This window comes from Melitaea cinxia, chromosome 2 (genome assembly GCF_905220565.1).
Source record: "Melitaea cinxia chromosome 2, ilMelCinx1.1, whole genome shotgun sequence".
In the NCBI taxonomy this organism is placed as follows: Eukaryota; Metazoa; Arthropoda; class Insecta; order Lepidoptera; family Nymphalidae; genus Melitaea; species Melitaea cinxia.
The window spans coordinates 11,095,536-11,118,935 of record NC_059395.1 but is presented as its reverse complement, the minus strand read 5'-3'; the positions used below and the strand labels follow the sequence as shown (position 1 = coordinate 11,118,935).

The window sequence follows — 23,400 nt, the reverse complement described above, 5'->3', positions numbered from 1 at the left end:
TTCTCAATTCAATTTTTTTTTTTTTATGTATGTTATATATTATGTAGTGATTAAAAATTAAAGTTTACCGTACAGTTCTATCGTACAATTCCTAAGGATAGCAATTATTTACCATACGAGTAAGGTTTTGATAATAATAAATGAAACTTCGGTTAGGTTTGGATACCGTTAAAAATATTACTTTAAAGTAGGTAAAATTAATTCGAACATAAGCTTTTTCCGACCGCACCCTAAAATTATAAAAACAATGTCCGTTGAAATTTCATAATTGAGAAAACCGCGACAAAATTAATGAGTACCTACCTACCTACTTTCAGGACAACCACTGTGCGGTAAAATATTATGCTATTTATAACAATATATAAAAATGCTGATAGCTTAGTCCTAAATATTTTCAATATCTTTTTTTTTTTTTTCGTACAATCACTAGGTATAAAAGCCACAAAAATCTCTTTTTATTCTAATTGAGTAGTTCACTAATTGAGTGTCATGAACAGAATTTGGGAAATTTCGGTATTTAAAAATCCGGGACAACGTACGTATAAAGTACCGGAAGCCGCTGAGATTCTGAGATTGATAGGAATAAAATTATCATGTAGTAAATATTTCGAAATTAATGAATAAAATATTAAGTTTAGTTAATTGGTTTATTGTAAATCAAATTAAATTTAAATAAGTATAATTGTTTATTGTGTTAATTAATACAAATAACATGGCAGTGGGTAAAACATTTTTAAAAAAATTATAGACTCTTGTGCATCTTGACCTAAAAGTCCTGGAATACAATATAACGAGATCTTCTCTCGAAAGAGACGCCGCATTGGCGCATCGGTCACAGCACTGGTTTGTTACTGTTGCGCTGGCGGTTGTGGGTTCGATCCCCGCACATGATGGCCATACAAATATATGCCATAGTATGGGTGTTTGTGCAGTCCTTGTGGGTCTCCTCACAGTTCCTCGGTGAGCACGTTAAGCCGTTGGTCCCGGTTGTTATCATGTATACCTGATAGCGATCGTTACTCATAGTTAGGGAATGTATTGACAAAACCGCATTGGAGCAGCGTGGTGGAAGCTCTAATCCTTAATGGGGAAAGGGGCCTATGCCCAGCAGTGGGATATTACAGACTGAAGCAAGATCTTCTATGACAGAGAAACTCTAGAATGAAAGAAAAACACAAATTTGAATTAACAATAAAGTTTAAATAGTAAAGTTTATGTTAATAATTATTTTACTATTAATAATGTAATTGGGTTATGCATTGTTTCTCATTCGGTCGTTACACATATTTAATTTGAATATATTTGAATATATTAATAATATAATAAATTTAACCGGTTTAGTTTATCATAGACTGTTCTCGTGATAAGTGACACTCATACGTCACTTTTTACTTGGCGTATGGCAATCATTATCATATCGAGTTATAAACATCCAAACTTGATTATCTTTTAATATTCATTTGCGACCCTACACTTGTGCTACATTCTATGATATATTTAAGATAGTTATTACCTTAGTGCTGGACTGTCCAATTATTGAGGTAGGTTTAAACGCTATTGACTGTACAATTCACAGTAGCAGAACTGTAACAATCATCACAATTCAGAGTTAATGCGGATAATACTGTGCGACTTATCTAGCTATAATATTCACATATCCAAATACAATGCTATCATCAACAAAAAAATCATGTACGGATGTTAGAATTAGGCTACAATCAATACTTACACATTATACAATAACACTAACAACGCATGCATTGAACAGAGTAATCGCGCTAACAGGGGTAGCGGGGACGGGGGAGAGTATTCGAGTGGAAGCTATGACACATTGCATCGTTTATTCTATCATCGAGATTGGATCTCAAGTTTTGCTCGAATTAAACTGTTTCGCTGGAAGCTGAAAACATTTTGTTAATATAAGTAGAGACGACTGTCTTAAAGTAGTGATGAACTACTGCGGCTTTATTCCCGGACCGGACATTTGTGGGTGGGGTTGTAAGGTTGTCAGTACCAGATAATATTTTTTATAAGATTTGCCTGGCGATTAGGAAAGGCTGTTTCGGTTGAGCTAAACAAAGGCGTTATAGTCGTTGCTTTCAGATGATCTCCTCGCTGTCTTCAGCAATAGCAAAAAAGAGCAAATTCTCTCAGTTTTTCAGATAGCCCTGGCCTAATAAATAAAATATTTGCAATGAATTGCCCTTTGTACAGATTACGTATGCAAAATAACCGTAGTAACGAAACGTAGGCATAACTTAACTGTGTAGTAGTACGTAGGTATACTACAAGTCTGTTACATAAAGTTATAAAGTAAGATTTTAGATTTTACGGCCCCCAATTAAACGGGACTTGCCGCGACTTTATACGAGTACCTATAATATCTTAAATTTCAAAATAGTACTTAGGTATTAGTGAAAATCAAAAAAAAAACTATTTAAAAATAAATTAATAAAATAGGAAAGTTTTTTGTTTGCCTCTTAAGACACCTACGGGAAGAGAGGGGGTGGATATATCCTATACTTTCGTAGTCCCACAGCAAGGTTCTATGACAAGCATTTTATTTCTGTTGTCTACACATTGGTGCGTAATATGCTTAGAAGCATATATGCTAAAACGTTTGTACAATATTAATAGCATTATGCCATAAGTTACCAGATTGCACTTCATTATATTTCTTTAAATTTTAGCATTTTTGTCGTAAAAGTATGTTTTTTGAATAAGGTTGCACACTATAAGACTTCATGTTATGACAAGAGGAACAATAAGTAGCAATTATGAAGTCATATTATCGATATAAGTAATAAGAGTATTACTCAACTTGTGCTCGACTTACAGACTTGCCGTCTACATATTTAAACAATGTTTTTGTCAGATATATAACTTTAAAAGAATAAACAAACACGAATAAAAATTAAACACTAAAACTTAATATTTAACTATTTCGTTAAACTCAAAAAGTTATTTATATTTTGTATCATTCCTTTTAAAACAATTTTAATAATATACATATCAAAATTGTGAGGAAAGTAATATTATATGTATCTTAGATCATTTATTTATAAATTTTAACTTAAAGAAGAACGAAATTAAATATAGGTACGCAATACAGGTGTGTTACTGTACACAAACACGCAGTCACACACATACACATACGTATTAATAAAAGTAATAATTAATTTATTTTCGAGTTATTAGCGCGTTAAAAAATGTTTAACTGGTACAATATGACATTACAGGTAACAATGACTACGTTATCTTTATATTAATTATCTTACATTCGAATATTCAAAAAAAAATATTATTTACATTATTCTTTGACGGTTCGTGTGTGTCCAAGTGGAGTCCACTTTCCTGCGAACCGTCAAAGAATACTTATAACAAATGGACACAACGATAAATAATTATTTACATTCATTTATCAATGTTATTGTTCCACGCCATTTAGAATTTATCACTAAGATAAATTAGATTTAACTAAAAAACCTTACCTATAAAATATACCTTTATATATATATATATATATATATATATATATATATATATATATATATATATATATATATATATATATATATATATATATATATATATATATATTTAAGGTTTATGTATACATAATATAATAACTAAAAAATATTATTAAAAGGAGTCCATTTAGACAAGGTTCCAAAGATACTGGCAGCGTTCCCCCTTTGAATAGGTAGACTAATTCTTTGTCCGAAGTAGCTGCCAACTCTTCAGTCTCCTGTGACGTCGAATAACCTTTTTGTTATTTCCTTAAAACGTCTTATAGTGCTAGGACCCCACGGACCAAGGGTCTCGACACCGAATGGGACAAAATCATATTCGGAGCCTAGAACCCTGTATTTGTATGCTTTAACTTTTTCAGCCACTTCACAAGCCGCACCAGCTCTGTTGTTGGTTCCATGTAGATGGAAAGGAGCCAGCGTGTCTGAACAGGTTGCATCACATACCAGCACCCGGCCCATCTTCCACGAAATCAAACTCATACCGTCCGGTCTCTTGCCATCGTCTCTTGCTATACTAGTCGGCTCAAGTAGATTTGGCACGTTAACGGTGACAAGGGACCGGCGTATGATATCGTTAAGTGCAGCATGTCTCGAGAAGCGGCCTGCACTTTTATGGCATGCTAGACCATGATGTCCTAGCTTGTCGACATCACTGCCACAGGGACATTTATGAGGAGCGCAGACCGGAACCCCAAGCCGTAGACAGGTTGCGATTCGGAGCGTGTTAGGCTCAAGAAAAGTTCCCGTATTGTTCCTGACGAAGGATACGCGTGAAGCCAGTACCTGGCCTCATGCCCCACGGCCAAAAGCCTAGAACGCGCCAAATCTGTACTACAGATTAAAAGATTGTCATAAGTCAATTTGCAGTTTATGTCGTCCCAGCTCCTCTGTGAATTTGGAGAAACTGGAAAATTTTGACCTGGGCATACAATTAAAAAAGCGTTTCTAACTTCTTGCAAACCAGCAATCTCAAAGTTTGAAGAGGATGCCCTTTAAAACTTTACCTATGAGATTTGCTGAACTATGGACAGAAGATAGGAAGGCTGGTAAAGCGACACTGGAAATTTTGCGAATCCCTAAACCACCATAACGGATAGGTAGGGATGCTTGGGTCAAAGACTGCTCGTTCAGTTGCAAATTAAGAATCGATTCTAAGCTAATTTTGATTAAGTCGTCTACTTGTGTTAAAAGATCTGGGTGATTTTAAAAGGAGCAAAAAATTACATATATAAAATTTAATAAAGCGGCTATAGTTTAAAGCCATCGTTAGCATTTACAGTTCCGCAATCCCTACAGTACAATCATTACAGCCTATACAGTCCACTGCTGGACATAGGCCTCCACAAGTTTACGCCAAAAATAACGTGAACTCATGTGTTTTTCCCATAGTCACCGCGCTGGGCAGGCGGGTTGGTGACCGCAGGGCAGGCTTTGTCGCATCGAAGACGCTGCTGCCCGTCTTCGGCCTGTGTATTTCAAAGCCAGCAGTTGGATGGTTATCCCGCCACCGGTCGGCTTTTTAAGTTCCAAGGTGGTAGCGGAACTGTGTTATCCCTTAGTCGCCTCTTACGACACCCATGGGAAGAGAGGGGGTGGCTATATTCTTTAGTACCGTAGCCACACAGTACACTACAGTAGTCTACTTGTGTTAAAAGGTCTTGGTGATTCTAAAAGGAGCAAAAAATTACATATATAAAATTTAATAAAGCGGCTATAGTTTAAAGCCATTGTTAGCATTTACAATTCCGCAATCCCTACAGTACAATAAGAAGGGCGAATGAAGTAAATAGTAAATATACTATACAAGCTGTGCATTTAATACAATATAGCCTTCACAGACAAGTCATTTGCCACATCCTTATTTACATTGTAAAAATATATCGACTATCATTTCTATATACAAGTGTATTTTATAAATATATATTATAAATAAAGGTCAGTCAGATTTAACTGAATATTTGTAGCTTACTTACAATACATTTCTTTGTTCTACATTTTTATAACTAAACTTAACATTTAAAAAAAAAATCTTATTTGCACATTCAATTTTTCTTTAAGAAAACAACTCTTTTAGGAAAATAGAAAATATTCTGTATGCTTATATAATCTTACTGTGTACAGTTAATAGACGTGTGTAAGGTAAAAAACTTATTTTTATTTAAAATAATTAATTTTTCCTTGCACATCAACACGAAGGTATATTTACGAGTATAAATGAGGAATAACAAAACAAACAATTTTTTGTTGAGTTTGTACTAATTGTAAGTAAAAATAAATAATAAAAATCCAGTAGAGTTTTGTGTTAAATTTTGATATTACTTTTGGAATTGTTATAAAATTAAAGATTGGATTTAAATTTTTGCCAATCATTAAATTAATTTAATGTGTATTTTCTTTATAAAGTAAAATGCATTGCTGTTCAATATGCAAGAAACGTTCTGGGATGTGCACGCTGGCTGCTGAACCTTGATCTCACAAATGCAGCACACGTAGTTAGTCTACATAACCCATGAATTCCCGACTTTCTCTCGATAAATGATTTAATATATTCAATAATTTGTAAAATCATCAATTTGAAAGAAAAAAAAAGAACCTGTGAAGTAGACACGCAAAATATTTTTTATTAATTCAAACTGACATCGGAAATTTATTTTATTGCTCGGATGTCTCGTTTGTCAAACATTATTATCGAGCAAGACGCGGGTATGTTTATTCGATTTTATGTTACACATGCTCTAAAGTTCGCGTCATGATCTAAAGTTTAAGCTTTTTTTATATTTTTAACGAACTATTTACAGTCACCCACGCATTGTTGTTGTGTTTATGGTACATGATTCGCATTAGTTAACTTTAACATGATTGGTTCCTTGGAATTGACGCAAATATTAATAGATACGGAGAAAAATACTTAATCTTAACATACTTCTTGCTAACATCGTATTTATATTACATGCACTATGCATTGCTAATGTATAGAATAAATGCATGGTATCAAAGACTGTGTGGATGTACAAAATAGTTTTTAATATTTATTGGAATAGCGGAAAAAGGTCAGACTAAGGCATAGCTCTGACAGTAATAACGTAGTAATAATTAGATAGATTGTGTAAACCATCGTGTCGGAGCAAAACAGGGACAAGGCGAAGCAACGGTCGCTATGACGCCACAGCGGCAAACGTTTAATAAAATAACCAATGCACTTAACATAAGTTTACATTTGACTTATAGTTACAGCTTAGGTAAAACTTGATCACATTTTCTTTTTCCCTTGTGTAATACGAATGAGTAACGAATTTTCCAAACAGCCAGAGATCCGATACCGCAACTGTAATATGTTCATAAACATTGCTGCACTCTTAATTCAATTACGTAACGCAATATGATAACTTTCAAGTAATGGAAAACAAATTAAATTATATGAATAGTGCACAATCAATGAAAAACGAAAATAATTTACATAAAGCCGTTGTAATAGTGAATATTATTACACGAAAAAATAATAAAATGTTATAAGTAGTATTTTTTATGCTCAATATTCTATGATGGCTCATACAAACTACTAAGTCATAATATGCGAGTAGAGTCAACTAACCCGCGTCTTAAATACATTACACAGTCAGCCAGACAGTACATAATAAGACAGTCTATAACAATAATAGTAGTTACAATTTTTTTTTACATTAAGTATTTTTAATGATTCAGTTACCATACATTTTTATAAGTAGCCTATATGATATTTTAGCGATTTTTTTTAAATCATTCAAACGTGTTTCTCCATCATGCTTTTTCAACTAGTTAGTTGAGTTACATATACGGCCGATATACCGGTTTTTCTTTACTAAGTACACCATATCTACGCTTTCTCTTATGCTATAAGTATTTACATATTATTTTTCGGTAAACTTAACATGGAATAATTTATCTCAAAACTGGCATAACACGAACAGAATGTTAATCTAACATTATAATGTATTACTTGTCAACTGAATAAATATATAAAATTGAAAAAATAGTTCATGATTCAAGTGGGCTTCAAAAACACTTTTAAATCGTCACTTTATAATGCATATTAAATTTTTCCATTAATTAAATATGTTTAAATCAACCATAAGTCAACTATAACCACCAGTGCATATGTACTCACTAACTACTTTCCTTAAAGTATAGATTTTTCTTACTACAGATTAATTTTAACTCCGACTCCTTACGTATTGTTACATAATTTTATTGCAAATTAAAGTTCACTATAAGTTTACTATTACTGTGTTTCAAAATAAAAACCGGTTGTAAGCAATACTAGCTGTGCCCGTAACTTCGTCCGCGTGGAATTTAACAAAAAGTTATTGTTCAGTTCGCAGAGTTATAAAATTAAAGTACCCTAAGTTACTCCTTACCATATCAGCTAGCTACCAGTGAAAGTCCTGTCAAAATTAGTCCAGCCGTTTCAGAAATTAGCCGGAACAAACAGACAGATAGACAGACAGACAGACAGACAGACAAAAATTGTAAAAAAATATATTTTCGTATATGTATTGTGTATACATCCATATGCATTTAGTAAAAAGCCGTTATTTTAATATTACAAACAGACACTCCAATTTTATTTATTTGTATATATATATATATATATATATATATATATATATATATATATTTTATGTGCTGTGTGGCTACGGCACTAAAGAATTTAGCCACCCTCTCTCTTCCCGTGGGTGTCGTAAGAGGCGACTAAGGGATAACAAGGTTCCACAACCACCTTGGAACTTAAGAAGCCGACCGATGGCGGGATAACCATCCAACTGCTGGCTTTGAAATACACAGGCCGAAGACGGGCAGCAGCGTCTTCGGTGCGACAAAGCCCGTACTGCGGTCACCAACCCGCCTGCCCAGCGTGGTGACTATGGGCAAAACACATGAGTTCACGTTATTTTGGCGTGAACTTGTGGAGGCCTATGTCCAGCAGTGGACTGTACAGGCTGTAATGATGATGATGATATATATTTTTTATGTATGATCGGGGATAGCTTCGTCGTTTATGAACCGATTTTGATAATTCTTTTTTTGTTAGAAAAAAGATATCCCAAGGGTGGTACTATGATAAGGAAAGCAGGATCTTATGATGGAATCCCAGAGGGAACGAGGGGAATCCTCGAAAACCGTAGTGACGACTAGTGCGTTTGTTTTTTTTTGTCTACTTACGTTGTGTTATACAACGTTGTCGATGTAATTGAAGGCCGTTTTTTTCGTTTGCTAGCAAACATAATTATATTGTTAGAAATCACTATGCGATATATCGTCTTGTTATCATTTGTGTCACATAAAAATTTTAAAAATAGATATTATCCTGCTTGTAATTGTCAAAACCATTCAATTCAATTTATTCACAATTTCACCTACGACAACATTTGAAAGGAAATTCGTTTGTAAAAGCTATTTTTAAAATAGGGGCAAACTTAAAATTATGTTAAATGATAAAAAGTAAAACATATATTTGCTTCTGGTCCGGGTGTCTTGTCATTGTGGATCACCCCCCGGTGACTCGAAAAGCACGTATAGCTTGTTAGTCCCAGTGGTTTTCATCAACCTGATAGCGATCGTTACTCATACAAGGGAATATATCCGTCGACCAACATAGGAGCAGCTAAATGCCCAGCAGTGGCATGTTACATTCTAAATGAGACTTGTCACTTGAAGTATTTATTTTTTCATTTATCTGCAGGAAAAAACAATATGAAGACAAAACTTCTTTGACAAGCAAAACTATGAATAATTGCGGTGGTGCTCTTATCAGTTTTGCTTTAATCACCACTTGGTAAATTCCTGTATCGACAACACTTATGTACACATTATTTAGCTATGGTATAAGGAATCCTTCAGTTCCACAACTTCAGTTTATCAATTAATTTCTGATTGTATAACCGATACACGTTAAGTTTAGTAATTATATTAATTAAAAATTAATTTTTCATTTACTATTATTGTTTTTAAAGATTAATTTATAAATTCAATTTACAGTAACAGTTAATAAGATTTATTATATGTTTATTTTTACAATTCATTAACCTTAATACTACCAATTATTATTACAAATCATTAATTATCTATACAAATAAATAAAATTGGAGTGTCTGTTTGTAATATTAAAATAACTGCTTTTAACAAAATTCATATGTATACACGGTACGTATACCAAAATAACAATTTTTTACATTTTTGACTGTCTATCTGTCTGTCTGTCTGTTTGTTCCGGCTAATCTCTGAAACGGCTGGACCGATTTTGACGACACTTTCACTGGCAAATAGCTGATATAATAAGGCGTAACTTAGGCTCCTTTTATTTTAGAATATAATTTATTTTAAAACTCTGCGACCTAAACAGTAACTATTTTGTTCAATTCCACGCGGACGAAGTCGCGGGCACATCTAGTTTATTAATATGATAGAATTAAGAGGACAATAAAAATTTTACATTCAAACTTGATATAACTTAGGGTTCCCTTTTTTTATTTACAGTGCCTAACTGAGACAATAAGGAAATTAACGGGTTAGTTTTTATTATTTAAATTAACTTTAAAAGTTTACTACGAACATATTCCATTCGTAATTCTTAGTAATTATTTTTTATAAGGACTTTAAATGTACCAATATGTTTTCTAAGCTCCAATTCTTGATACACAATGTACCTACAACTTCTTAAAGTGTATAAAATGGTTACAAAAAAGTTTTAATACGTCATGCTATAATTTATGCTAATTACTGTTAAACTGAGATAAATCGGAAAAATGATCCAAGAAAGCATAGTATCAATATATCTCTGTTAGATTAGATTATAAATAAATAAATAAATAAATAATCTATCTTGTAGTAGTTATCTTGTCGTTAATTCACTATTTATCTTTACCAACATTTTCCTGTGTTGTCCTAGTTTGAACCAATGCCCTTATAATTAAAGGTTTCGTAAACCGTTTTATTAAAGAATGTGATCAAGTCAACGATCACGGCCTCAACCGTGCTTATTACGTAAAATATAAACAGCTCAATCGATGGTAGGTTAATTACCAGCGCGTAATAAATAAGTAGAAATTAGATAAACTGATACATGTAGATACCTAACTATCAGAAATTGTATAAATTTGGATACGGATTCAGATATTTTAGTAATATTATTATCGGTTGCGCTTACGGATAATTATTTCAGATTTCGGTTAGTTTCAGATAATTTCGAAGATTACATTTTTTTAGATCTTACCAGTTTATTTATTATTTTGTATTTATCCGAAATTATCCGAAACTTTATATTCCATACTGTTACGATCACCAATATATTTTAATTTCGGATATCTAATAGTTTCGATTACCATTACGGAGCTAGATAACAACCTTAGTATGGCTCTATCTTGGCTTTGGCTCCATTACTAAGAGAAGAAAGTTTTTCTGAACGGTGGATTATTATGTATTAGGTAGGGAATGTGCGGAGGGGTGTATTAGTGGTTAGAAACTGTAACAGGACAGAATATGGAAAATTAAAAAAAAAAAACGTAAAAAAATACTTTACTGCAGGATGTCTTTTTCCTATTTATTTATCCCATTTGTAATAATTAAAAAAAAAACATTGATAATGAACATGAGATTGCGCCAATAAATTCTTATCGATTGCTCGATTTAATATTCGATGCTTAACGCTGAATTAAATATGTGTGCTACATTTGTTCACAATTTTTCATATTAAATTTATTATGTAAGAACAATATGTTGTTTAGGAAAACAGGTTAAAAGGGTTTTCCCTCACTTGAACTTAGCCACGTGTATAATGTACTCGTACAAGTTGCCGTTATTACTATGCAGAGTGGGATCATCGCGTTGCTGCGTCTGCATCATACCTTACTCGTAATTATGAGATTAACGTTTAAGGTCAACCGACCATCATACCAGCTTACATATTTTACATAAAAAATTATTTAATAATCACAAATTACATTCAGAATTGTTTCTATTAATGTATTTTTTAATTAATTATTTATTTCACACTTATTGTAAAATATGTTTTAATAATATGTATATACAAATATAACGTATATGGTGTTTAAAAAAATTTAAATTTGAGTCACTGGCTAAAGAATGGAAGAGACAATAGCGAAAACAATTATATTAAACGATTAATGTTAAATACGAGATTGATAATATTATAACATGATGAATCATGTTATAGCATTGTGAACATCATTTAATATCTATAATATAATACTGCCACCTACACGTATTTTATATTATGTTATGTGTATTGTGCTGTAATAATACTAATAATAATAAACACATAACTTACAATCAACAATAGCTGAAAAACTATCTAAATAACACACATAACTTACAATCAACAATAGCTGAAAAACTATCTAAATATACCGAATTAAAAAATGAAATAACCCGAATTTGGCATTAACAACAAGTTACAATAGTCCCAATAGTACTTTCCACAACAGGAGTTATACCTACTCAACTACATACGTCTCTACAAACACTAAAATTACCAGCGAGCACTTACCAATTATTACAAAAAGCAGCAATTCTAAACACATGCAGATTGGTAAGAAAATTTCTCCAAACTGAGCCCAACCCATCCGACTAAAGACTAACACTTATATAAACTGTAACACTACCCGGCTTAATGGTTACTAGCCGAGATTATACAACGTAGAAATAATAATAATAATAATAATACTCTTTATTGTACACCATTAAAAGAAACAACAAAATCTTAAAATATATAAAATTCTCATGTCGCGGTGTTTGTAGTTAAACTCCTCCGAAACGGCTTGATCGATTCTTGTGTGCATATTGGGTAGGTCTGAGAATCGAACAATATCTATTTTTCATCCCCCTAAATGTTAAGTGTAGTCCACTCCTAATTTTTGTTTTTTAAATTTTAGATAAATTATTTCACAAAATCTTCTTCAAATATTGAGATATTTCTATCTACGATTCTTTCACAATTTTCATAAATAACACAAAAAAAATACTTTTTTGGCTTCAATGTTGATGTCGATTCGATAAAGAAAATTTTCAAAATATCTTCAGTAAATACTAAACTTGACCTGATATAGTTTTATTATGAATACTAGCTGTGCCCGCGACTTCGTCCGCGTAGAATTTAACAAAGAAGTAGTAAAGTTTTGTTCAGTTCGCAGGGTTATAAAATAAATAAATTTCTAAAATAAAAGTAGACTAATTTACTCCTTACTGCATCTGCTATCTGCCTGTAAAAGACCCGTCAAAATCGGTCCAGGCGTTTTGAGATTAGCCGAAACAAATAGACGGACAGACGGACAAAAATTGTAAAAAATGTTATTATGGTATATATACCGTGTCCATATACCAAAATAACATATCTATATTCATTTAGTTAAATAGCGGCTATTTTAATTTTACAAACAGACACTCCAATTCATTATCTGTATAGATACTATATGTAGATACAACAACGCGTGTTCTGTATTATTCAAAATTCATATTTTGTTATTAGGAAATGGAAAGAAGAAATATCGTTAGCGAGCAAACAGGGACGGAAACCATCGCTTCTTCGTGCGATGACTAAAACCTTCTGGTTAAGTTTTGCTCCTTCCGGCTTCATGTTTTTTTTACAAGCGGTCGTTCTCAAGTAAGTTTTCAACACAAATATGTTTTTGGTATTTTTAAATCACAAATGAAAATTTTTAGTTTCTATTGAAAAAAAATTGACTTTAAGAAATCAAATGACTGTTCAGCCGTTAATCAAATGTCAATAACAATTTTTAGGCCGTTCCAGCCCGTGGCGTTGAGCATGTTGCTGACATACTGGGAGCCGGGAACTGACATGACATATAAACAAGCCGTGTATTGCGCTTCCGCTGTCATAGTCATTTCTCTGTTGATAGCATTCCTGAACCACCATGGAACATATTCCACTCAACAATTCGGCATGAAAGTCCGCATCGCTGCCTGCTCCTTGATATACAGAAAGGTTATACTTTTTCTCTTATTTACATTAACAATAACGTAATTTTAAAAAGCTGTGATATTGTAAAGTTACTGTTTAATTCTTATATATTTGAATCAGAATGGTAGTCTAGATAAGTAACGAATTGTTTATACTCCTAATCTAATTTAACATTGAGATATTATTGTTTAGGTAATGCGAATGAGTTCAGGTGCCTTGGCTCAGACGACAGCTGGACAAGTGGTAAATCTTCTTTCCAATGACGTAAATCGGTTCGACTACGCCTTCATCTATACACACTTCATCTGGCTGCTTCCAATACAAGTGCTTCTTGTTTGCTACCTGATCTACATTAGAATTGGCTATGCTGCTATAATTGGGGTCGTCGGCATCGTAGTACAGACTATACCAGTTCAATGTACGTTAAGCTTTATTGAAATAAGTATACAAATATTTAGAATACATATATACATGTATAGTCCATTATCATGATCAATAAAGTTCGGATCCAAATGAGCAAAGCCATCTGATATTAGCGTAAATTTATTGTTACTTTACGATAATAATAAATATAGTAAATACTTCAATATGACGTATAATTTTAATGTAATAATATTTATTTTATACAGCATATATGAGCAAATTGGCGGCAAAATTACGTATGAAAACCGCTTACAAAACCGATGAACGTGTGCGCATTATGGACGAAATTATTAGTGGCATGCAGGTAAATTGTTGTTCAATCATACAATTCCTTTTTTAATAGAAATCAATGAAGTACAAGTTTAATGTATACTTACTGCATTTAATCATTTTTACACTAGGTTATTAAAATGTATGCTTGGGAAAAACCGTTCGAAAAGATTGTAGCAATGGCTCGTAAGAACGAAATAAAATGCATCACCTCCGCGTCTTATCTCCGAGGAGTCTACCTTAGCTTCATGGTTTTCACTGAAAGACTCACTCTTTACGTCACCCTTTTATCGTACTCTCTGTTCGGATTTCAAGTTACTGCTGACATTGTAAGTATAGTTATTTAATTTTATTAGTAAGTATTGTGTAGTATCAAGGCCTCCGAAAATTCATTCATTGAAGATAAATGTAATTGAAGGAATATTACCAATCGCTTTAATTACAACACGTGTACACCTATTGCGTAAGTCGAAATTACATTTTTATTTTGGCGTGCAGGTGAGTAACTCCAAACCATAACATAATTTTATTACAGGTGTTTCCCTTGGCGCAATTCTACAATACACTTCAGGGCACACTCTCAATTATAATGTCAAATGCTGTATCATTTTTGGCAGAAGCACTGATTTCAGTCCAACGCCTCGAAGCGTTCATGCTGTTAGGTATGTGAGGCCTAGTGGCCTCGATGCATGCCTTGACTAAATGATAATATAAAATGATAATAACATGATACGCAATTGGCATGTCATATTTTATTTCAAAAAATATAAAAATATTTTAAGCACATAATGACTAACGCATCGCAAATACGAGTATTTACTACTGCACGGCTATCAGACCAATTAATCAAGACTTCTAGTTATTTTCTCTTAACCAAAATGATGACAACTATTTGAAAATTGGTGATTTTCACAGGCTTTCCCGTTGGCTCAAATGTTCAATATTCTTCAGGCCTCGTTATCTGTTTTATTACCGATGTCTCTATCAATGATGTTAGAATCATATTCTTCTATTCTCCGAATACAACATTTCTTACTTTTGGGTACGAGTTTAAATATTACTTTGTGAGTGGCTCTTGTCCAACGTTAAAGGTCACAGTTGCGTTAAATAAGCTATTCGTTAATTTTATGTTTGCCATACTTTAATACTAACGAAGAGGCTTGTGTGTGTTTGCCGCATGTGAGTACTAACTGTAATGGTGGCGTAAAATAGAATTAAAAAACAAGAACTAACAAAGCTTTATATGTTTATAGCAAGGTATTTGTTATCTAATGCAAAAGAAGTTTTGAGTTTTTATTTTATCTTACTTCAAAAAATATATGATGTCAACGCGTTATGCGTTACTATTTCGGTTCTTTTTCTAAAAAAATATCAAATAAAAAAGATAGATATATATAATGGAATTAATATAAACAGATGAAAGAGAAGATCTACGTAGCGTAGCAGATGTAGACATCGCTAAGCTTGTAGAAAACGTTAAAAACAAAAAAAAGAAGAATCTCTGTGAACTAGACACTCGCTCGAATACATTCAAGACAATAGATGAGGAAGGAATCTGTAATCCAGGTACAGTACTTCGTCCGAGGTAAAAATAAATAAAAATATTTATTCACCATACTTTCTTAATAATATTAATTCTAGGATTACTATTTATTTTCTAGGTTTTGACTACAATGAAAAGGGTCTTATGACTAAAGTAACAAGCTCAATTCCGGTACACTCAGATATTGGTTTATCGATTCAAAATGTGAATGCTAATTGGACAGAAGACGGCCCTGTAACATTACGCAACATCAATTTAAATATTCCTAAAGGGAAACTTTGTGCAATAATTGGATCGGTCGGATCTGGCAAGGTGCCTTATATTCGTGTTACTTAATTGTATAATAATAATGATAAAAAAACAGAACATTTCTAACTTAACTTACTTTTCAGAGTTCGATATTACAATTATTATTAAACGAATTACGCTCAAGTGCTGGAAAAGTATATCTTTCTGGGCCTTTATCTTACGCTTGTCAAGAACCTTGGCTATTTGTGGCTACCGTGCGTCAAAATATTTTATTTGGCTTGCCATATAATCATAGAAAATATAAAGAGGTATTACAGCTAATCTATTTTTAAAGTTAATCGCTTCGTTTACTTACTATGTATTTATTATACTTACGTACCATGTGAATTTCAGGTTGTACGAGTATGTGCCTTACAAAAAGACTTTCAACAGTTTCCACATGGTGATCAAACTCTAGTCGGGGAAAGAGGTGCTTCATTGTCTGGAGGTCAACGAGCACGCATAAATCTTGCCAGAGCTGTGTATAGAGAAGTAAGTATACCAAGGGATTGCTCTGGTTTACTTTTCCTAGATAGTATTTTCATTTATTGAGTATTAAATTTTTTAGATTATTTAATTAAACACTCCCAAAACACGCATCCAGATTGTATATACGATCTATGTACTTGAGTAAAGAAAATCAAATCACAATTCTATTCTTTCAAATATACGATATTTTTATTTTAAATTGAAATAGCACGGTAATCAAACCTATTTTGGTGTAATGTAGACTGGCAAATTTAAATATATTTTTTTACGTTTATTTTTATTTTTTTCTATGTTAAATTATTTTAGGCCGACATTTACCTCCTTGATGATCCATTGTCAGCTGTGGACGCGCACGTGGGACGGCAACTGTTCGACGAATGTATCTCAAGCTACCTACGCCACACCACCCGCGTGCTTGTCACTCATCAACTCCACTACCTCAAAGCTGCAGATTATATAGTCATCATGAACAATGTAGGTATTCTTAAGTGCACAAATTTAATTACATTTAGTTTTAGTAGAATCATTAATTTGTATTATTGTTTCTCCCATTTTGCAATCTTATGACAGTCGAGAAGATTCAAGTCTCCTTTAAAATTGCCTTACCGACTTGATATTGAAAAAACCATACATGCACAGATTTTATTTAAAAAATGTGTTTGACAGGGTTCTATCGAAACTAAAGGCACCTATGATGAATTATCGACATCAGGAAAAGACTTCGCTAAGTTGCTACATTCCGTTCAAGACGACAATAAAACCGACGCGGAAAAAGAAAAGCCTCCACCATTACCACGGCGATCATCTTCGAGAGTAAATATTTTTGTGACTCGTAATATATGTAATGTATTTGTCTAATAGCAATACCAAACCAGATATATTTACGTTATAGTTGTCAACAACGAGACGTCCATCTCTGGCAGAGTCTATGACAGCATGTGAAGCTCCTGCTCAAGAAATGGAGGAAGAAGTAAGAGAGTCCGGCACGATGGGTTGGCGGGTTTACGGAGCCTACTTAAAGGCTGGGGGACGAGCACCTAAAATAATATTTATGGTACTGCTTCTTGTGATTGGACAACTTTCTGCAACTCTCTGTGACTACTGGGTCACTTTTTGGTACGTCAATAATTTCAGTATCTGTTTATGTTAATGTTATAACTCATAAATATATAGCATACTAGCTGACCCCGCAAACGTTGTTTTGCCATATGTGTTATTAACCCCCTTAATCCCTCCTTTTACAAGTTAGGGTATGAAAAATAGGTGTTGGCCGATTCTCAGACCTATCCGATATGCATACAAAATTTCATAAAAATCGGTCCAGCCGTTTCGGAGAAGTATGGTAACTTACATTGTGACACAAGAATTGTATATATAAGATAAATGTATTTGCTCGCAAACGAAAAAAACCGACTTCAATTACATCGACAAGTAATGCAACGTAGGTAGATGAAAAAACAGTCAAGTAAATACGAGTAATCAAAGATTACTCAATAAGTTGTTATCATATCTCAATATAATTGATGAATAATTGTGACCACAAGATAAACATCAGCTTTCGATTAAATTAAAAATCATCAAAATCGGTACATCCAGTAAAAAGTTATGCGGTATAATACAACGTAGGTCGACGAAAAAATAGTCAAATAACAACGCATTATTAGATGTAACTCGAAAAGTAGTAGTTAGATCTCAGATAAATTTGAATGGAACTAAATGACACACACCATCTTTTAATAAAAAAATTTTTTGTCAAAATCGGACAAAATTTTTTAAAAAAAATACAGTCGAATTGAGAACCTCCTCCTTTTTTGGAAGTCGGTTAAAAAGATATATCCCTACTGACACATTAATAATTGTAGGACAAATGAAGTAACGCTTATGAAAGAAAGAGAAAGCAACAATACTGTTGAAGACTACGATCAAGTCATACCTGCGGTAAATACGACGTTTTCCCTCACAAGTTACTTCTCCGGCATCGACCTAGAACCGAGTAAGATGTTTAGTTTTTTTTTTACTTATTTTTTCCTATTAAATTAAACGATTTTTATGCTGATAAATACTTACGTTTCAGATTTGAATTTATATTCTTTAATTGGACCACTGAATACGTCTCAATACCTTTACGTGTATACGGCTTTAATCGTATGCTGTGTCTTGTTTATCATGGCTCGTGCATTCATGTTCTTCAAAGTTTGTATGACGGCATCAAGAAATCTACACAATGATATGTTTCACTCTATGCTTCGTGGGGTTATGCGCTTTTTCGACTCTAACTCATCAGGTAATATGGTTATAATTAAAAAAAAATAAATGAACAATGGTTGAAAATACTGTAGGTACCTACTAAGTATTAAAAAGACAACCAAATTTAATTAATTTCTATGGTGTATCTAAATATATATTTAATGTATATGATATTTTAGATACGATATGTTGATGTTAATCTTCATCCTGTAATATCCCACTCCTGGGCATAGGCCTTTTTCCCCATGTAGGAGAAGGATCAGGGCTTAATCCACCACGCTGCTCCAATGCGAGTTGTCGGATATGTTCCCTACTATGAGTAACGATCGCTATCAGGTGGTCATGACAACAACCGGAACCGACGGCTTAACGTGCTCTCCGAGGCACGGTGGGGAGACCCACAAGGATTGGACAAACACCCAGACCACGGCAAACATCTGTATGGTCAGTACAAATGTTTGCCATGTGCGGGCATCAAACCCGTAACCGCCAACGCAACAGCCACAAACCAGTGCTGTGACCGTTGCGCCAACGCGTGGTCACATAGAAATGTACATAATGTAATTTATATTTTTAGGTCGTATTCTGAATCGGTTTTCAAAGGATATTGGTGCACTAGATGAATTGCTGCCACGTTTCCTCCTCGAAAGTATTCAAATTTACCTCGTAATGTTCAGCATATTAGCACTTAATGCAGCTGCCTTGGTCTGGACATTGCTGCCAACGACTATAATACTTACGCTTTTCTATATCATACTACAGATTTATTTGAAGTCTGCGCAATCTATAAAACGATTAGAAGGAACCAGTAAGTAAAAACAATGTTAGAACATTTACTTTGTAAAAGTAACCCATATACGTTAATTCTTACATTTAATCAACAGCAAGGAGTCCTGTGTTTTCACACATGTCCGCAACATTGAACGGCATCAGTACCATCCGGTCAGCTGGAGCTCAGAAACGCCTCATCCAGGAGTTCGATCACTATCAGGTTAAAATTTTACTTTTTTCTATTTTTAATTACGTGTCAGTAAAGGACAAGTCCACAAGAGACAAAGAAGCAAATCAAATCAAAGAGGTTTTTTTTTTTTAATTTAAAATTAACATCCACGAACTCAAAATGCCCATGCCTTTTGTTAAACATGCATTATAATAACACCAGCGATTTACAAATACAAATCGACAGTCTTGTGACTGCCTAGTAAAACTAGAACGTTGTCCACCGCTGTATTTTTTTTTTTTTTTTTTTGATGAAAAGTATTCTTTAGCGGCATTGTAACCTTTTTTGTGATGGGTAAAAAATGTTAAGCTCGCGTAAGGACACGTGACCTGATCGAAAATTCGTAAGACGGAGGGAGATAAAATTCGTCTATATAAAATGTTTAAAATATGAAAATTGAACAAAGTGCATCTATTAATAAAAAAAGTAACGAATAAATAACGAAAGATATTGAGTGAGTACTTTATGAATATACTAGATGAAAACCCGGCTTCGCTCGGATGAAATGTGACTCATAATACACATAAAGGTACAAAATGTAGGAAGATATTTCCGTAGTTATCGGTTTTTAAGGACTACTAAAGGCAAAGCAAGGCAAGGCAAGTGCAAAATTATTCCCTAACCATTCCAAAATATCAAAAATGCACAATGTTAATATTCAAGTTTTCAATTCTGCTGGCACTCCTGGAGTGTAATAAAATATAAAATATCACATTATGGATTCTGTACAATTGAAACTCATACAAAACAATGGCTATATAGCAATGGCAGATTTGTACGGCTCCTTCTTCTGCACCTTGATGGAAATATTTGTTAGAAAAAAATCTTAAAAAGTATTCATAACTCTGCAGAAGACTTAAAATAATAAATCTTTATAACCCTGTAGAGCTCTAAAAAAGTCAAATACCTAGTCTCTGAAATTTCGGACTTTATTGAAGAGTTTCCGTTTTAAAAACTGTTATATAAATTTTTTGTTTGAAAAACAGTTTTTCAAAGAAATATTTCCACCGAGGCAATCCTACTTTTATAATTATTAAAAGGGAAATTTAAACTAAACTCACTCTTTATTTTAGGACATTCATACCTCTACATGGAGCAGTTATCTGGCTAGTGGAGTTACTCTTGGTTTTTGGCTCGACTTTATTTGCGTCGTCTATTTAACAATTGTAATTGTTGCTTTCCTCGTCATTGACAGCAGTGAGTATCTCAACTTCACATACACATTCGCTAAAAAATTGCTTATTAAAATTTTTGTTATGTACTTAGATTGAAATGTAGATACATATTTTTTACTTAAATTCCTTTACAAATAATTTACAAATACCGAATCTGTTCTATAAACGATTTTAGTATCTTTTATACATGCACGCTGTTCTTTTGTTGCAGAAACAATATTCTCTGGCAATGTGGGACTGGCGATATCGCAGACTCTCATCTTAACGGGAATGCTCCAGTTCGGAGTGCGGCAAACGGCGGAAGTGATCTCACAAATGACTAGCGTGGAACGAATTCTACAATACACACATATTGAACGAGAACCGCAGTGGGAAAAAGGAAGTAAGATAAATTTCATTTCGAACAAAGAACGTACTTACGTGTAACAATATTTTTTAACCCTTTACAGTTAGTTTTACACAACGCTCTTTTTAAGAATGTCTTTAAAGCGATGTGATAGTGAAGCCTTAAAAACTCAATATGCGTTTCAGCTAAAGAAACCCCTAAAGGCTGGCCTTGGCGTGGCCGCGTTGAGTTTCGCAATTGTTATATGAAGTACACGCCTGACGATTTACCCGTTTTAAAAAATTTGAATTTAGTTATTGAAAGCGGTTGGAAGGTAAGCATTTGTTTCGTAGAAATCATTTTTATTACATTAGTTACTAAATATTTTTGTACTGAAAAATCTTCAACTTAAAAAACTTAAAGAACTTCGTAATACCTGTAAATCAAAGTAAAAAGTCCAGCTACAATAAATTAATCTTTAAATATTTAACAATTAAAGTTTTTCTTAATGATAATATAAACACAAATAGAATTCGCTTTATTACAATCAAAACAGCCTTTTTTGTAAATAGCCTGCTACTGTACTGCTGCTGTACCCTGCGCGCGTTTGCTATGACTTTTTTTTGACGTGACAACGTCGAATAAATCGATGAACGCTGGCGGCATGCACGAAAAAGGATGACTCATTTCGTTATGCTCATTATCCCGATACGCTCAGTGATAGTCACACGATTGGTCTATACGTCCAAGGAGATGTTTTGTTATGACGTCGTCACGTCAAACTATCGTCCGTAAACCAACTTTACAGACAACCAATTTTTTTTTGGTCGTACCAACTCAGAAACCTTTGTGGGTGAGGTGTAGATTGTGCTGAAGATAATGATCAAATGCATAGTTTACGATTCTATAAAGGACATACAGACAAACATTCATTTTTATATACATGTCCGTAGGTTGGCATAGTCGGACGAACAGGCGCTGGTAAATCATCACTAATATCTTCCCTATTTCGACTATCTATATTGGAGGGAGAAGTTCTCATTGATGATGTTGATACTGCATATCTTTCCCTTCAGGTACAATATTTAAATATTTTTATAAACGATAGTATAAATATTTTCACAAGTGAATTATCACTGAATACTTTTATACCATGAATATTTTTACGCATTTATCAAATCAAATTTACATAATATTTATATCTTTTAGGAATTACGCTCTAAAATATCAATTATCCCACAAGAGCCAGTACTGTTTTCAGCAACTATTCGATATAACCTAGATCCATTTGACAATTATGATGATGAACAAATATGGAAAGCCTTGGAAGCAGTATGTATCTCACGTTTTCCTCTTTACTTTTGTTACTTACACATTAGAAATATTTCTGCTAATTTATATTTGAGCTGATTTATTTTTATCTTTTTAAGGCTGATTTGAAAGCGGTTATTCCAGCGTTAGATTTTAAAGTGTCCGAAGGAGGTTCTAACTTTTCTCTTGGACAGAGACAATTGGTCTGCCTTGCACGCGCTATTCTTCGCGGGAATCGTATCCTTGTGCTAGACGAAGCTACTGCAAATGTGGACCCAAAGTAAGTTATTCATTAAAATCAATTGGTAACTATAAAATTAATTTGTAATGTAAGATTTTTAATCTTATTTACAAAATGTATAAATTTCAGAACCGATGAATTCATTCAGAAAACCATAAGGAAACGTTTTTCGGATTGCACAGTAATAACGGTTGCCCATAGATTAAACACTATAATGGACTCAGATCGTGTAATGGTTATGGACTCTGGATGCCTGGTTGAATTCGATCATCCTTACAAGTTGCTTAATAAACCTGAGGGTTACTTTACAAAAATGGTTAAGGAGACCAGTGAAAAGATGTCAGCACAACTATACGAAATAGCGAAGAAAACATATATTGATAGTGGCGGCGTTGTAGATATATAAAATGTATTATTGTTTATTTTAATATTGTAATTAATATTCTAAGTTTATTGTTTTGGAATGATGCAGTTAGGTACTTAGATTTTCTACTAGTAGGAGATTCGAAATAGAGACGAACTTCGCCCATCTTATCATTTCAGCCTATCGCAGTCTACTGCTGGACATAGGGCTCCACAAGT

At 33.3% G+C, this 23,400-nt stretch overlaps 1 protein-coding gene across 1 annotated transcript; it reads left to right on the top strand.

The window, feature by feature from the left end:
* The first annotated feature begins 13,117 nt into the window (after positions 1–13,117).
* On the top strand, positions 13,118–23,400 carry LOC123664868 (ATP-binding cassette sub-family C member 4-like). Its single transcript, XM_045599270.1, has 24 exons — positions 13,118–13,188; positions 13,326–13,530; positions 13,699–13,924; positions 14,136–14,233; positions 14,331–14,528; positions 14,735–14,861; positions 15,616–15,765; positions 15,861–16,054; positions 16,135–16,299; positions 16,385–16,522; positions 16,826–16,993; positions 17,186–17,332; positions 17,412–17,635; positions 18,382–18,512; positions 18,594–18,803; positions 19,344–19,574; positions 19,651–19,757; positions 20,840–20,963; positions 21,153–21,323; positions 21,473–21,600; positions 22,220–22,342; positions 22,476–22,598; positions 22,697–22,857; positions 22,948–23,400. Exons 1-24 carry the CDS (start codon positions 13,118–13,120, stop codon positions 23,222–23,224), a joined length of 3,897 nt encoding a protein of 1,298 aa, XP_045455226.1. The 3' UTR covers positions 23,225–23,400.